Raw genomic sequence first — 17,306 nt, 5'->3', positions numbered from 1 at the left:
CCTCTCATCCCCTTTTCTTCCCAGTTTCCTCACACACCTTCCGTGTCCCTCGTATCACTGAGCGCCCTGGGCGTAATCGGAGAGCGCTCTGGTCACGGGTTCCCGCACCACCAGGAGGAGTCTGACGCCTGGCAGGTCCGCTCTCACCCTGGCCGGCACCCCTGAAGTGGTAAAGTAAGCCGGGGTTTTGGGCTGCGTTAAGGCTAGAAGAGAGGATGGTGGGGGGGCTGGCTTCTGTGGGGTAGAAGAGGAGATGGTGGGGGTTAAGAAAGGTTTTGGGGAAGGGGGTCCAAGGATGACGTTGGTGTTGTGGGTAATGTGTGTGAAATTGTGAGAGTAAGTGACGGGGTCAAAATTTACAGATTGTGAGGTTGGCGGCTCAAACTCGTCTGTATGCACGCATGACGTCACATGATCTAAACTACCCGCGTCGCTCAGTTAATTTTCAACTAGGTTTAGGCTGACAAGTAAGATCTTTTGTGTCGTTAAGGAATTACTTCAATAAATATAAGGCAATTTTTACGAATTTTTTTAACACTCTCTCGTCGTTCACGCTCCGTTTACCTACTCATTTTCTTTTATCTGTTAAGTCACAATGAGAGGTACAGTTTACATTTCTATTCCCGTTGTGTCTGAAAAGTTTCCAAATGTACCTTTAAATTGTCAAACATAAACACAAATAATACATGCAGGTAGTAAAACTTTTTGATGTGATTACGGAAGTTGATCAATAAAAATCTAAATATGACCTGCCTCTGGTACGAATTTTACGAATTAAGTGCCGTCTGCTTCCTCTATAAGAAATATAACGGGTTTTCTACTTGTAATTGATATGAATTCAACGGAACGAGTTCAAATAAATGTATGTTCGCTTAACCACGATTGACCCAGGCATCAGGCCCGGAAGAGCCTCATTCCTTTGCTCCCGAAGTTATAAATAAACAAGGCAACTGCATCCTATGTCATTCTCTGTCATGCTGCACGTGTTCTGAATGAAACATAATCTATGAGAGAAACAGCAATCACAAAATGTCTAAATTTGTGATATTAAACATCACACGCAACAAAGATTTACAACACACACACAACATCTCAACACAAACACACACACACGGCAAAACCACACATGATCACACATCTCAATATATATCTTATCTCTCTATCTCTCCCCCTCTCCCCCTCTCCTCCCTCGTCTCGCTCTCTCCCTCCAACCCCCTCCTTTCCTTTCCCCTTTTCTTCCCCGTGTCCCTCAACACTCCCCCCCCACCTCCCCATCCTCCTCCCTCCTGGTCCTCCTCCCCCCTCCCTCCGCCCCCCTCCCCGCCTCCCCTCGTTCCCTCCCTCCCTCGGTGGCCCCCCTCCCTCCGTTGCGCCTCCACCCCTTGAAGTGGTCAAGTACGCGGACCCTTCTCTTCTTCCTAGCCCTCCCTCGACCCTCACCGGCAGCTAAGCTTGACGAGAGGTAGAAGAGGAGATGGTGGGGGTTAAGAGAGGTTTCGCGGAAGGGGGTCCAATGGCTTCTCTCTGTTGGTTGTCGGCTCTAAAATTGTGAGAGTAAGCATGACGGTCAAAATTTACAGTTACCCGATTGCGCTCTACCGGCTCTGTATGCACGCATGGTCGTCAATGATCTAAATACCCGAAAGGTTTTGGGGAAGGGGGTCCTAGGTTAGGGCTGACATGTAAGATCTTTTTGTGTGTGTTGTGGTCGATTTGTGTGTGATTTAGCCAAAATATTTAAGTTGAATGAGAGGTACAAAATATAGGACCCGTTTACCTATCATTTGAAAATATCTGTGTTAAAGTTCTCAATGAGAACGCCGTTTTACATCTTATATTCCGTTGTTCAAACTTTTTGAAGTCAAATTTACTTTTGATCAATAAAATTTTTCGAAGTGACACATGAAGGTAGTAAAAACTTTTAAGTGCATTTCGAAGTTTTTCAATAAAAATCTAAATATGGACTACTTGTAATGTATTATCTCAACAGGTTTTCTGTTCAAATTAATGTACTCATCATTTTACGAATTAGTGCCGGTTGCTTCCTCAAATCAAAATATAAATTGGTTTTCTACTTGTAATTGATATGAATTCAACGGAACGAGTTCAAATAAATGTATGTTCCAGGTTGCAATAAAACGAAGGAATCAAATCCCGGAAGAAAGAGCAATTTTTTAAGAAATAAAGTTATGATATAACGAAAATTGAAACATCCTATGTCATTCTCTGTTTCATTAACATGTATGTGAATGAAACATAATCTATGAGAGAAACAGCAATCACAAAATGTCTAAATTTGTGATATTAAACACATGTACTTTTAAAGATTTACATTTTCATTAACAATCTCATTCATTATGAGATCACAATGAACACACACAATGAACACAACTAGCAATCACAAACACCAAAACACACACACACACCCACACACATCCATATAAGATTATATATATATATATTATTTATATTTATATATTATATATACATTATATATAACACATGAACACACACACAATCACACAAACACAAACACACACACACACACATACATATAATATAACATATGATAAATATATATATATATATATATAATATATATATATATATATATATATATATGCATACATACACACACACACACACACACACACACACATATATATATATATATATAATTTATATATATATATATATATATATATATATATATATTTATATATATATATGCATACACATACACATATACATACACATACACATACACATACACACACACGCATAACTATATATATATATGTATATATATATATGTATATATATATGCATATATATGCATATATATACATATATATACATATATATACATATATATATACATATATATATATACATATATATATATACATATATATACATATGTATACATATATATATGTATATATATATGCATATATATACATATATATACATATATATACATATGTATACATATATATATATTTATATATATGCATACATACACACACATATATATACATATACGTGTGTGTGTGTGTGTATATGTGTGTAACCTCCGCCACCTTTCCGCTCGTTGGTACCACTGTAGCCTCTCATGGTCATCTTCTCCCCCGGAGATCCGAGGTTGCCCTCCTTCCCGGGCCACATTCCCTCCCACTGACCCCGTCCTTCCACTCCCACCTGCAGATCCCCGAGAGCACACCCACCTGTACCAGGCGAGTCCCCGCGTGTAGAACCTGTCGAAGTAGTGCACCTCGGGGCCGGCGGCGCGGATGGAGGGATGGACGCGGAGGAACTCGAGGAGGGCGCGCGTGCCCGCCTTCTTCACGCCGATGATAAGCACTTGAGGAAGGCGCCGCATGGCCGAGCCGTTGGTGCCTGGCCGAGAGGAGAGAGGGTGACAATTACAAGGTGACGAATAGAAATGCGGAACAAACAGCGCGTTTGAAGTTTGGCTTCAAATTTGAGTTTGCTTAACCGTTGTTTTGTTACAATTATTTCTTTTCACCATTATGATGATCTGCTGGCTTACCGTAGTGACGATAAGCATCCCCTCCAGACTTACTACATTAAAAGAAATAACCAAGTAAATACCCTCCCAGTTATCCGCATCCCAACGAAAACCATAACATAAAGTATTAGAGCAACCGTAACATACCCGTAGCCAAACAAGGACAGGACTCCGAACACCAGCAAGGCGTTCAACGTTGGCTTTCGTCACGCCGGAAACCTTATGTGTTCACTAAGCTTTCTTATCACTGTCATTTCCTTCTTAGTCGCATTCCCAAGACTTGCATTAGTTTGTCTTTCCATCTCTTTACTCTACTTCACACAAACTTTCAACTGCTGAAGATCAGTGCGAATTGTTAAAAAGGGGCATTTCTGCTTCCTCCCACATCTATACTGCTTAACTCAGTATGTTTCTTCGTAATTGTTTTATACATATTCATCCTTCATCGTATACTCCCGCACAAACAATTACCAAACATTTGTCACCCTAAAATCTGGAAACTGTCGCTTCCTATCCGCCACGCATTAACACCCTTGAAAGCCTCCCTGCTCCATCGCTGCTCTGACACCATGGGGCATTTTCAATTCATTTTCTTTATTTCCTTCTCTCTCTTTCCATCTCCTATCTTTGAATCTCTTCTCCCTCTTTCCCCTTTGTTCCCCCCTTCGCCTTCAGGCTCTCCCCTCCCCGGCCCAGAAGGGCAACAGTACCATCGCTCAAGCCTCCTAGGCCGACTGACCCGGTTAACAAACACATCAAGGGCCAAGCAGTTAACGTGAGCGCACAACACAAGAGGGATTGTGAGGCCCAGAAGGAGAACGAATAGGAAGACGATTATAAGGAGGAAGAGGAAAGAAGAAGAGGAGGAGAAGAAAGAGCGGGAGAAGGAGGTAAGATTAGGAGGACGAGGACGAGGTGGAAAAAGAAGGGGAAGAACAGAAGGAGGAGGAAAAATGATACGAAGAAGAGGAAGATGAGTAAAAACATTAACAATAACAACTACACTTATGGCAATTACAATAAAATTTCAACACAATAATTATAATAATAATAGCAGCAATGACAGAAATCATCTTTATATCGACAAAATCCGGGAAAACAAACTGAGTGACACTTATCCCTGTTCCCCCTCCCCCACCCCAGCTCCCCCTCCCCCCTTCCCAGCTCCCATCTAAAACAGCGTAACCTCTGTCTTCATCCCTGCCACCCATCTCCCTCCAAAGCCTCTTAGATTACCCCTCACTTTCTCCCTCCTTCCCTCCCTCTCTCCTTAGCCTGATCTCCTCTCCCTCCCTCCCCTCATCTTACCCTCCCTTCCCATCCCTCTCTCTATTTCTCTCTTTCACGCCAATAATTAAACATCAAAATCAAAAGGTGCCGTTTATCGTGACTGAAAAGTTAAATACTCTTGTAAGTAAGATTTACTTTGTATATCAATGCATGCCGTATCATCTTACTAGTTGTTTATCATAAGCTTTTATATGGAAATATTTTCAGTCTCATCATATTTCACATATGTTAAAAATGTAAATTTTCTGTATCAATTTCTATAATAGTTTAAGCTTCAGAAAGTGTTACAGGGTTCAATCGTGATATCATGAATATGTATTCTCAATGCAAGTATGAATAAGCACTCTGGCTACAGAAAAACATTTGATTCTGATTCTTCTGATTCTTTCTCATGCTCCCTTTTTCTTTCCTATCGCTCCTCACTCTTTTCTCGTCCCTTCCTATTTCCCTTTCACCCTCTCACTCTTTCGTCTCTTCGTTCTCCCTCCTTCCCACCTTTTCTTCACTCTCCTCATCTCGACCTAAATATTTATGTATACAAAGAAACTGTTCTTTGGCAAGCGGAGGAGGGGGTGCCGTATCCAAAGCCTTTCTGTGGCATTCGCTGACGAGCATTATCAAGATTTATCGGACCTCGAATTCATATGGAAAAAAACGTGAAAAAACATAGAATGAACTCGTAGATAAATCGATTTAACCATAGCGTAAACATTAAAAACAGCTTCAATTTCGAGAGAGAGAGAGAGAGAAAGAGAGGGAGGAGAAGAGAGAGAGAGAGAGAGAGATTGTGTGTGTGTGTGTGTGTGTGTGTGTGTGTGTGTGTGTGTGTGTGTGTGTGTGTGTGTGTGTGTGTGTGTGTGTGTGTGTGTGTGTGTGTGTGTGTGTGTGTGTGTGAGAGAGAGAGAGGGGGGGGGGGAGAGGGTGAGAGAAAGAAAGAGAGAGAGAGGGGGGGAGAAGAGGGTGAGAGAAAGAAAGAGAGAAAGAGAGAGAGAGAGAGGGGGGGAGAAGAGGGTGAGAGAAAGAGAGAGAGAGATTAAACCGCTGGACTACCACATCAAGAAAAGATTTGTTTCGCTTTTCCAATCTCCGCTGTTTTATTCTTCTTTTTCGTTTGGCATTATCTCAGCTTCCTGGAGGACCTGCAGGGAGAAATCAGCCCTGGGTGAATTTACACCGATCAGCCTCCCGCCTACATGCCCCCCCCCCCCCTCTCTCACCAGGATACCTCATCTCCCACGGACGCCCGTAATCAGGAGGATGACCCAAGACGAGAGGACAAGAGACATGAGTCAGCATTTTAGGATAACCTACGATGGCATCTGCCCCGGAATGTGGTGCAGTGTATGTGGTTGCGTTATCAGAAGGCTAGACAACCTTAAATTGTGTGGATAACACTCGCCAGAACGTATGTCACACCATATGTCTGCGAGGGGAAGGTTAGGTTACGAGAGGAAAGGCAAACGCGCCTCATCCAAAATCTAGTAACAAAGCAGGCAACGAACAATATGCTGCTAGCTTATACAATTGACAATTATCTTGACCCACTCCTACATACTTGTACACCTTTTGGCTGTGTGAGATCCTCAAATCACACTGCTATCCTCTCCACTATCAAACCCAATGTAGTGTATGATGAAACCACGCCGAGAACATTATGGGTGTGGAAAAATTTGACTGACAGGGTCTAGGATATGCTATTGGAAGTACCAATAGTAGCCAGATATTTGAAGGTGAGGTTTTTGAACAGCAGAAGCATTTACTCGCCACTTAAACATGTTGCAGCAGAGTTCATCTTTTATAAGAAATATAAGAACCATAAGACCAAATTTTGGGGGTCCAACTGTAGAACTGCGTGAGATAACAAGAGTACAGCATGGGCACACTGTATAAAAAAAAAAAACAGACCAACAAGTTATTATGGATGCCAGTAAAACAATGAAAGATGTCCAAAAATGGGTAAATCAACGTTGGCAGAATGACTCCCCAACCATGCTACGAAGTCGGACTGTAGGTTCGAAGGGATGGTGGAGCTGCATCAAGCAGCACCAAGGTTTTAAGCAAGACGACATCATACCACCGCTCACCAAACCAGCTGGCACAGTTGTCCTTGAGGACAGAGAAAAAGTAGAACTACAAACAAAATACGTTTCGGAGAAAATAGTGTTACAGACCGTGAGAAACACTGCCTATCCTGCCAAGAATGACATATTCGAGTCTACAGTATCCACTCTACCTTTTACATATGACCAAGTAGAAGAACAACTGAAGCTCAATGTTAGCAAAGCTACTGGACCAAACAATATTAGCCCTCATACACTCACTGTTTGCCACCCAACTCGCTGTTCCACTTGCAACTCTTTTTGAAACTACAGAAGCAAGGAGTGGCCATGTTTATGGGAACAAGCAAAAGTAACTGCACTCCATACGAAAGGATCAAACACTAAGCTAAAAATTATAGACCCAAATCCTTACTCTCGATAGTTGGAAAGTCCTGGAAATGATAATAGCCATGAGTTTAATTTTTGACGATCATCACCCACTGAGCACCAGTCAGTTTAGTTTCATGCAGAATAAATCAGCTTCAGACCTACCGTTAACTCGATAGAACAAACCCTAGATGGGAGCAAAGACACTTCCGTCATAGCATTAAATATCGCCGGGGCTTTGAGTATGACATAAAGGGATCGTAGCTAAGCTACAGAGTCTTGGTATAGACGGCAATCACCTGAGTCTCCTTCAAGACTTTCTATATGGAAGGACTCTACACGCTGCAGTCAAGGGACACGATACCCAAGACTATGGAATGAAATGACGAACATCTATGCAATACTTCACGAGGGAAGTCAACCACTGGCGGCGTCATCCATAATTAATGGATGAAATCTTCTTGCACGAATTGTATAATTGTACACCTGGAACATGTAAGTTCTCCTTTTGAATTCAATCTGGTCTGCTTTAGATAATCATTGATACCCACAATTATAGTTTAAAGCCTGACTGCAATGTTGGAAATCAAAACTGCATGTAAGACATATATAAATTCCCTATTCTTTTGGAACTTCGAAATGAGAGAGAGCGAAAGAGAGAGAGAGAGAGCTCAGTCGCTTAAACCGCTGGACTACCACATCAAGAAAAGATTTGAGAGAGAGAGAGAGAGAGAGAGAGAGAGAGAGAGAGAGAGAGAGAGAGAGAGAGAGAGAGAGAGAGAGAGAGAGAGAGAGAGGAGGGGGGAGAGAGAGAGGGGGGGGAGTGCGAGATAAAGAGAGACGTAGAGACTCCATATTTCTTTAGAATTCTTCTTCCTAAAATAAAAATTCGTCCCTTAATACTGTAAGTAGGAACAAAGACAAGGGCCCACTCACCCACGATGGTGTAGCCACGGTCAGCGAACTCGCTCCAGACGGGTGCACCGTCCATCACGGCGTCCAGCGTAAAGGTCGCGTCATCGTCGCCGCGACTGCCCACTTCGTCGACGTCGCCCTCGCTCTCCGCAGAGGTCCTCTTGCATTTCCTTTTCTTACAGCGACGCTTCTTCTTTCTGGCAGCGGCCGTCTGGTCCTTCCTCTTTCTCTGTTCGTCGGGTGAGTGGCTGGGATGGAGGGCGGCGGCTCCTGCTTCTCCTGCTCCTTCTCTTCCTGTTGTTCTTGCTCTAGCGTCCGATTGGGACAGCGGCAGGAGGATCGGTCCCGCGGGGGCATCAGCGACAGCGTTCTCGTGTCCCCGGTGGTGGTCAGGTACGGCCGTGCGCGAGTAGTAGTAGTCATAGTAGTCGGCCACATAGAGCAGGCAGCAAAGCACGACGCACAGTATCCCCAGCAGGCTGCAGGCTCGGCGTGGGAGGTGCATGCCGGGGACAGGAGCAGGGTGAGTGCCCAGGTGAAGACACCTCACCTGGAGGAAAGGCGACGGCGCGGCGTGCAGAAACACATCTCACGTCGCTCCCTCACTCGCCATCATGGTTTCTAAATGATGTTCGAGAAAGAGACAAAGATTAGACTACGAATTAGAACAAATATAAGCTTCAACACTATGAATTCGTAATCAGAGACGTTGACTAAATATACAACTTCAAACTCAATTTAATAGCAACCATGATTAAATTTTCGTCTTATAGGCAAAACAATAAAAAAAAAAAAATTGTCGTCTCTTGATAATAGTCATGAGTTTAACTTTGTTCATACAAAAATTCAGTACAGAGTTAGAGTAATGATGATAAGGAGTGACAATAATGTAACAGCATCCAGGCATATGAAGTCAAAACAGACCAATATGGACCCATTCACTAAAAAAGAGATGTGCTGTCGAATGCATCACCATCATAACCATCGTCATTATAATAGTGAGAATAATAATAAATCTATTATCAATGCCAATACTACTACTGCTATTCTCATCATTATCATCGTCATTGTTATCATCATCATAATCACTTTAATTTGCCATTATCATTATCAGTATCATCATTATCATTATTATCATTTTCATTATTTTTACTATCATTATAATCATTAGCAATATCACTATTAGTTTAGATAATATTATCATATACATTATCGTTACTAGTATCATAATTATTTTCATTATTGTCATTGTGTGTGTGCGTACGTGCGTGCGTGAGTGGGTGTGTGTTTGTGTGTGCGTGTTGGTGTGTGCGTGTGCGTATGTGTATGTATATGTGTGTATATATATATATAAATATATATATTTTTTTTTCTTTTCTTTTCTTTTTTCTTTTTTGGTGCGTGCGCGCGCGCGTGTGTGTGTGTGTGTGTGTGTGTGTGTGTGTGTGTGTGTGTGTGTGTGTGTGTGTGTGTGTGTGTGTGTGTGTGTGTGTGTGTGTGTGTGTGTGTGTGTGTGTGCGTGTACGTGTGTGCATATACATTATCCGTATGATTATATTCATTAACTATTATCATTACTGTTCTCTTTACTTACATGCCTGTAATTATTATTTGTGTTATAGAAATTATAACTATAATAATATTCACCATTATCATGAATTATCAATAGTAGTAGTGTCGTAATGATCATGATAATTATTACAATAATTGTCACTTTTACTATTATCACTATCATTATTATTATCATTATCATCATCATTATCATTATCCTCATTCATTATTGTTTCATCATTATCATAATCATCCTCATTATCATTATTATCACTACCATCATTAATATTACTTTATCATTATCATAATAATACTAATTATTTCTTAAATCAGTAGTAGTAGTGGTAGCAGTAGTTTGATTATCATTATCAACATTATTACTAGTTGTAGAATCAGTAGTATCGTTATTAGTAAAATTAATAGTACTACTACAATTGTTTTTATCCATTTTCTATCCTTAATATAATTATCGTTCCTATTACAATTAACATTATCATTGTCATAATTATCATCATTATTATCACCATTACTATCATTATCACCATAATTTTCATTATTATCTGTAGGAATTGCACTACTATCAATATAGCTATTATCATTATCATGATTGTTATCATCACGATTGTTGTTATCCATATTATCATTACCGTAAAAAAGTTTATGATTATTATATCATTGTGATAACAACATCTGCGAAAAAGGCTTACAAGCAAACATCGCTGTTACTGTCGTTGTTATGACAAACAAACACCAACATTAACAAAGACACAACACACACAAGTCTTCGCAAGGATACATATGAAATTAATACGATATTGCACAACCAACAAACAGACGCGGAGAAAAAAAAACATTTCTCGACTGGAATGGCCGAGGAAAACAAACATGTGTCTGCCCAATGGTTGTCCGTCCGTCTCTCTCTCTCTCGCTCTCTCTCTCTCTCTCTCTCTCTCGCAATCTCAATCCCAATCTCCACAAACACTCCCACTACCATTCCCATTCCCATTTCCATTCCCATTCCCACTCACATTCACTCTTACTCTCACTCTCACTCCCACTCCCATTCCCAGTCTACTCTCACTCTCACTCCCACTCTCACTCTTGTTCTCACACTTAAATTTACACTCACTACCACTCCCACTCTCACTCTCACTCCCACTCCCACTCTTGTTCTCACACTTAAATTTACACTCACTACCACTCCCACTCTCACTCTCACTCCCACTCCCACTCCCACTCTCACTCCCACTCCCACTCTCACTCTCACTCCCACTCCTACCCTCACTCCCACTCTCACTCTCACCCTCACTCCCACTCTCATTCTCATTCCCACTCGCACTCTCACTCCCATTCTCACTCTTACTACCACTCCCACTCTCACTCGCACTATCACTCTCACTTTCACTCCCACTCTCATTCTCAAACTTACTCCCACTCTTTCTCACTCTCACTCCTATTCCCACTCCACTCTCACTCTCACTCTCACTCTCGTTCTCACTCCCACATTTACTCTCAATACCACTCTCACTCTCACTTCCACTCTCACTTTAGCTTTCCGTATAAGGTCGATCTCATTTCCTTCTCTTTATCTCTCTTTCTCTCTCTCCCCCTCTCCCTCTCTCCCTCTCTCCCTCCCTCTCCCCTCTCTCCCTCTCTCCCTCCCTCCCTCCCTCTCCCCCTCTCCCTCCCTCCCTCTCTCCCTCTCTCCCTCCCTCTCCCCTCTCTCCCTCCCTCCCTCTCCCCCTCTCCCTACCTCCCTCTCTCCCTCTCTCCCTCGCTCCCTCCCTCTCTCTCGCTCATTCCATGTGCTCGATAACACACTTTAGAAAAATCACCGTCAGGAATACATACAACCAGCCATTAAAACCTGCTATGCAAGCGGCCTGACATCATTGTCAGATATAATAACGCTAAATCAGTGTAATAATTAATAGTTTTGGCTTGTTTTTTTGTGTTTCAAAAAAAAGCAAGCTCTTATCTCTTGCATCCTGCATTAATAGGACGTGACATCATTATCAGATATAAGATGGTGATAATGAAAATGAGGATATTAGGAGCATTACCAGTAGCATCATATGAACTTACTGAATATAAACCATAATTTCAATAGCATAACGATATTGCCCACTGGCAATGAATCAAAATCCCCTTGTGGCGTCTAGCAACTGGACTTCTATATAATGTCATTCCAAGGTTTATAAATTACATACTTCTTGGATCAGCTGTCACAGAGGAAAAAGGAAACGGGAAAAACAGCGTTATCTTGCTTTTCCCATATTTTTTATAATAGAATCTTCTGTTCTCATAAAAATCTGCTACATCTGCTCTTTAAAAAAACGCCAATCAATAAAAGAAGTTTTAGGAAACTTTCCAACACAAGTGGAACACCGTTAAACAGTCTGACACAATTTAAAAAGTCTGACCAACGTACATGAATTACTCACATGTTTCGTTATGTAAATAACTAAAATATAAACGAAAGTAAAAGTTTCTGAGAAGACAAAAACACTCGTTTTCTCTTTCCCTCTTCTCTCTCTCCCTTTCCTTCCCCCCCCCCCCCCCCCCCTCTCTCTCTCTCTCTCTCTCTCTCTCTCTCTCTCTCTCTCTCTCTCTCTCTCTCTCTCTCTCTCTCTCTCTCTCTCTCTCTCTCTCTCGCTCTCTCTCGCTCTCTCTCGCTCTCTCTCTCTCTCGCTCTCTCTCTCTCTCGCTCTCTCTCTCTCTCGCTCTCTCTCTCTCTCGCTCTCTCTCTCTCGCTCTCTCTCTCTCGCTCTCTCTCTCTCTCGCTCTCCTCCTCTCGTCCTCTCTCTCTCTCTCTCTCGCCCTTTCTCTCTCTCGCTCTCCTTCTCTCTCGCTCTCCTTCTCTCGCCCTCTCTCTCTCGCCCTCTCTCTCTCTCTCGCTCTCTCTCTCTCTCGCTCTCTCTCTCTCTCGCTCTCTCTCTCTCTCGCTCTCTCTCTCTCTCTCTCATATTTTCTCTCCCTTTCTCATTCTCTTTCTCACTCTCTTTCTCTCTCTCTCCCAATCACAATCATAATTACAATCCCAATCTCTCACCCCCCCCTCCCACTCCCATTCACACTGTCACATTCACTCTTACTCTCACTCCCACTCCCATTCCCACTCTCACATTCACTCTTACCTTCACATTCACTCCCACTTTCATTCTCAAACTCACACCCACTCCCACTCCCACTCTCTCTCTTTCCCTCTCCCCCCGCCCTCCCTCCCTCTCTCTCTCTCTCTCTCTCTCTCTCTCTCTCTCTCTCTCTCTCTCTCTCTCTCTCTCTCTCTCTCTCTCTCTCTCTCTCTCTCTCTCTCTGTTATGTAATATCCTAGCATCTGATTTGTGGACTGCGCTCAGCACCACGGAAAATACACCAGCTGTACTTACAGTTTCACCCCAAATGAAACTCCAAATTTAGAGTGACTACCATTGCTCATCAATGTGCAAAGTATTCTTATGATTTATATATCCACACTACATTTAGCACACCTTCCTCCCTATGTTTTCTGTTTACTTTTTTCCTAGTCTTCCCTATTGCGCGTCCCGACTCTCACCCCGCCACACCAATTACTAACCCTATTACAACTCTCTCCCTCTCCCCCCCACTCTCCCTTGCCCATCTCTAACCCCTTGTCTTTCTCTCCCCGCAACCTGATTACACTGTAGCGTATACTGAACCCTACTAAAGCGCATCACGCAATATCATAATCTCCAAGCTGCCGTTGGCACACTTGCTGCAAGTGGGATATGGTGCCAAAATAGTAGGGTTGTCAGTAACATGTAACACTGATGATGGTATTAATAATAACAATACCAACAATAATAATAGTAGTAGTAGTAATAGTTATAACAGCAGCAGTGACAATGATAATAGTAATAGAGGTAAAAAAGGAAAAGATAAAGAACAATCACAATATTACTACTATCATTAATAATAATAATAATAATAATAATAATAAAATAATAACAATAATAACAACAACAACAATGATGATGATAATAATAATAATAATAGTAATAATACTGCTTTTATTTCTAATGATAATAAAATGATGATGATGATAATAATAAAAATAATACTGCTTTTATTTCTAATGATAATAAAATGATGATAATAATAATGTCACCACAGCCCTAGGGGCTGTGGTGACATTGTATTACTATTATAGTGAAATTACGATGGTTGAGCAAATGTGCCACATTTCCTTTGTGGTGCAACTGATGGTTGCTATTTGTTTTTGCTGCTTTGTCGTATGTTTTGTCTATGATGGCCTGTGTTGTTTATGCATCGAGTTACCTAGGTCAAGTTACCATAAGTGTTGTAGCATTACCACAGGAGGCGCAGTGTTGCCAAGTTTGTGTGGTGGTTGTGGTGTCACTGTCTTACCAAAGACAATTTTTAACACGGGAGTGGTGTTGCTGTTACCACGAAAGTACGACAACGGTGTTTATATTATCGATATATTCTATTTATGCGCGGGCATGTTCGGATTAGAACTATCTCGACACGTCAGTATTTCCTCCCCCCCCTCTCTCTCTCTCTCTCTCTCTCTCTCTCTCTCTCTCTCTCTCTCTCTCTCTCTCTCTCTCTCTCTCTCTCTCTCTCTCTCTCTCTCTCTCTCTCTCTCTCTCTCAAACACAAACACACGCATTCAGACTTCCGTCACCACGTCCTACGTCGCGGTTCATGCCACGATAAATTCCTCGCGTCGTCAATTGAGCAACCGCTTCCTGTCACCCGAAGCTCATCCACATTCTTTTCCCCTTTCTGTCTTTTCCCCTTTCTGTCTTTTCCCCTTTCTGTCTTTTCCCCTTTCTGTCTTTTCCCCTTTCTGTCTTTTCCCCTTTCTGTCTTTTCCCCTTTCTGTCTTTTCGTGTGCATCTCTCGTTTTATCATACTGTTCCTTGCTCGCTTCACTTTTCTCTAGTCGCTTTTTCCCTCTTTCCTTCACCCTCGCGGTCCCTCCTTTTATATCCGTCTTTATACTTCATTGCTCCTTATCTTCTTTCCTAACGCCTTCACTCTCACATCCCGGCCTCCCTCCCTCGCTCCTTCTACAGTGCCAAAGCGTGACGGCGCCACACTGGCAGACACACATACACGCACACCGTCAAAGGGTATAATTCTCTCATTGTCACTTCAGGATCCATTGCCGGAGACTTCGAGGGATCGGCGAGTGGGTTGGCACCGTCGCCTCCTTGGGATCATTGTCCTTGAAATGTCGTGTAACTTTATATTCACTATGCCTTTTCCTCTATACAGTTGCATTAAAATACATACATACACACACACACACACACACACACACACACACACACACACACACACACACACACACACACACACACACACACACACACACACATATATATATATACTTGCGTGATACTCCTTCCTCTTTAAACGCACTTCATTCTGTGGTTCAGTGATATCTTTTTTTATCTCAGTTCAGTTCCTTGATGTCTCTCCGTGTTTCACTGTTGACGATGACAAGTATAATCGCGAGAGCTTAAAAGTTTTTTCTTCGTTTTTTATGCACTTGAGTAGTTTTTACGTCCTTTTCCACGCACTCACTTTGAACTTTAGTCTATGTTTTCCACGACATTACCTCAAATTTCCACGTGGTTTCGGGTTTCATTCATAAACTTTGGCGTACGATAAATTGACTTTTTTTTATCTTATTTTTGTTTTGTTTGCTGAAACACTAGTCTCACGCGCACGCTAGTACTAAGCATGGATATGTGCTCCTATTACAGAACGAATATTATGATAGGGTTAGGCCGCAAAAGCACGTACGCGCGCGCGCCCACCCACATACACACACACACACACAAACACACACACACACACACACACACACACACACACACACACACACACACACACACACACACACACACACACACACACACACACACACACACACACACACACACACACACAAACACATACACACACACACACACACACACACACACACACACACACACACACACACACACACACACACACACACACACACACACACAAACTCACACACACACACAATACACACACACACACATATATATACATATATGCACCCGCATTCACACCCAGGTATACGCACGCACACGCGCACGTACGTACACCAAGGTGGAAAAAAGGGAGGTTTGGGCGAGCATGTGTCGGTGAGCCTTTGATACGAGCGGCCAGGCAGAGACAGCCCTGATCCCTCAGCAACAGGCGCGCGGCCCTCCAGATCAATGGCAGTCTCCGAAGGCAAAACCAAATCAAGACATCTACCTAGCTGCAAAACCGCGCTTTTCTCTTCCTCTCCAGTCGCGGCGAAGCACCCAGCGCAGAGGTCCAACTATCCACAGTCCGCACAGGCGAAGGGTTCCGAGGGTGTCGCACACAGAGGTCGTGGCACTAGAGAAAGGGCGACGGCACACTAGGGGAGCGGAGCGTAGGAGCCGGGTGCGTGCGCCGTCCCTGACTGTGACTCGTCCTCAGCTCGTGTGTGTTTACATGGTGGAGGTCTGGTGGCGACGCCTCCCGTAGCGATCCTCCCTCGGGCCGCGCAGCCGCTCTGCTCTCCGCGCTCCCCCACTCCCCCTCCCCCGCTCTCATTCCCTCCATCCCAACCACTGGGACCTCTCCCCCACTCCCTCCCTCTCTCCCACCCGATCGCGCTAACCTCCTCTCCCTCCCTTCTCCATACCGCGCTGACCCCTCTCCTCTCCCTCCCTTCTCCCCACGCTTTTGCTCTCCATGCAGTCTAGGCCTTCATGCATTTTTTGGTCTCATGCGCTCTCTCCTCCCTAACTCCCTTACTCCTCTTACTCCCCTTTTCCCTGCATCTCCCCTCACTCTCACCCTCTTTCGCCCCTTTATTCCGTTGCCCCTCCCCTTAAACGCGTCCAAACACGCACCTCCCCTCGCTGTCGACATTCTACGCGCGTTTCTCTTTCACAAGTGTGCTCTAACGCGTCGATACTCACTGCCGATACTCACTACAGTACAAACCTGCGTTCATCCTCCCCCTTGCGCTCCCCCACCACTCCAGTGGGTAAATACCAGTCTTACTACTTCGCTTTGCTATCATTTCCTTCACTAATAGACGTAACAACCCAACCATTCTTCCATATATCGCACACGACCACACCTATTGGTGCAGCTTGCGCCCCTCCCCTCTCGCCCCGCCTCCCTCTCTTACCCCTCGTTCATGCATCAAACTATACAACCCCTTCACATACTCACACTCCTCCTGCATAATACCACATAAAACCACCAATTAAAATGCTTAGTGCCTCATCAAGTACCTCTGATCTTAAAATGACAGGACAACGAGTCCCTAAGAAAAAGAAAAGCGTGGCGTCAGGTGGGCCTTCCAATATACCTGCGAGGATCCACTGGAATGTGGTTGGCGTAAGTGGTGTGAAGGGGTCTTGAGGTACGCAATATTGATTATCATGTAGGCCTCGTCTACGCACTCTCTTCTCTTCTCTCTTCTCTTCCTTTCTTTTCTTTTCTCTCTTTTTTTATCTTTGCTTCTCTTCTCTCCTCTCCTCTCCTCTTCTCTCCTCCCCTCTCCTCTCCTCTCCTCT

General features: G+C 43.3%; 1 protein-coding gene across 1 annotated transcript in view; it reads right to left on the bottom strand.

The window, feature by feature from the left end:
* LOC122255707 (heparan sulfate glucosamine 3-O-sulfotransferase 6) overlaps positions 1 to 16,270 on the bottom strand; it is a 23,182-nt gene extending 6,912 nt beyond the window's left edge. Inside the window, exons 1-4 of the mRNA XM_086554536.1 lie at positions 16,003 to 16,270; positions 8,185 to 8,784; positions 3,196 to 3,399; positions 59 to 203 (exon numbers count right to left, since the gene is read on the bottom strand). Coding sequence (XP_086410662.1) covers positions 59 to 203; positions 3,196 to 3,399; positions 8,185 to 8,668 — 833 coding nt within the window. The 5' untranslated portion in view covers positions 8,669 to 8,784; positions 16,003 to 16,270. The remainder of the gene's footprint in view (positions 1 to 58; positions 204 to 3,195; positions 3,400 to 8,184; positions 8,785 to 16,002) is intronic.
* Positions 16,271 to 17,306: the final 1,036 nt, after the last annotated feature.

This window comes from Penaeus japonicus, unplaced genomic scaffold, assembly GCF_977035675.1.
Source record: "Penaeus japonicus unplaced genomic scaffold, GWHDUDI00000001_assembly GWHDUDI00000029, whole genome shotgun sequence".
NCBI classification, from domain to species: domain Eukaryota; kingdom Metazoa; phylum Arthropoda; class Malacostraca; order Decapoda; family Penaeidae; genus Penaeus; species Penaeus japonicus.
This window is presented reverse-complemented; position numbering and strand designations above follow the sequence as displayed.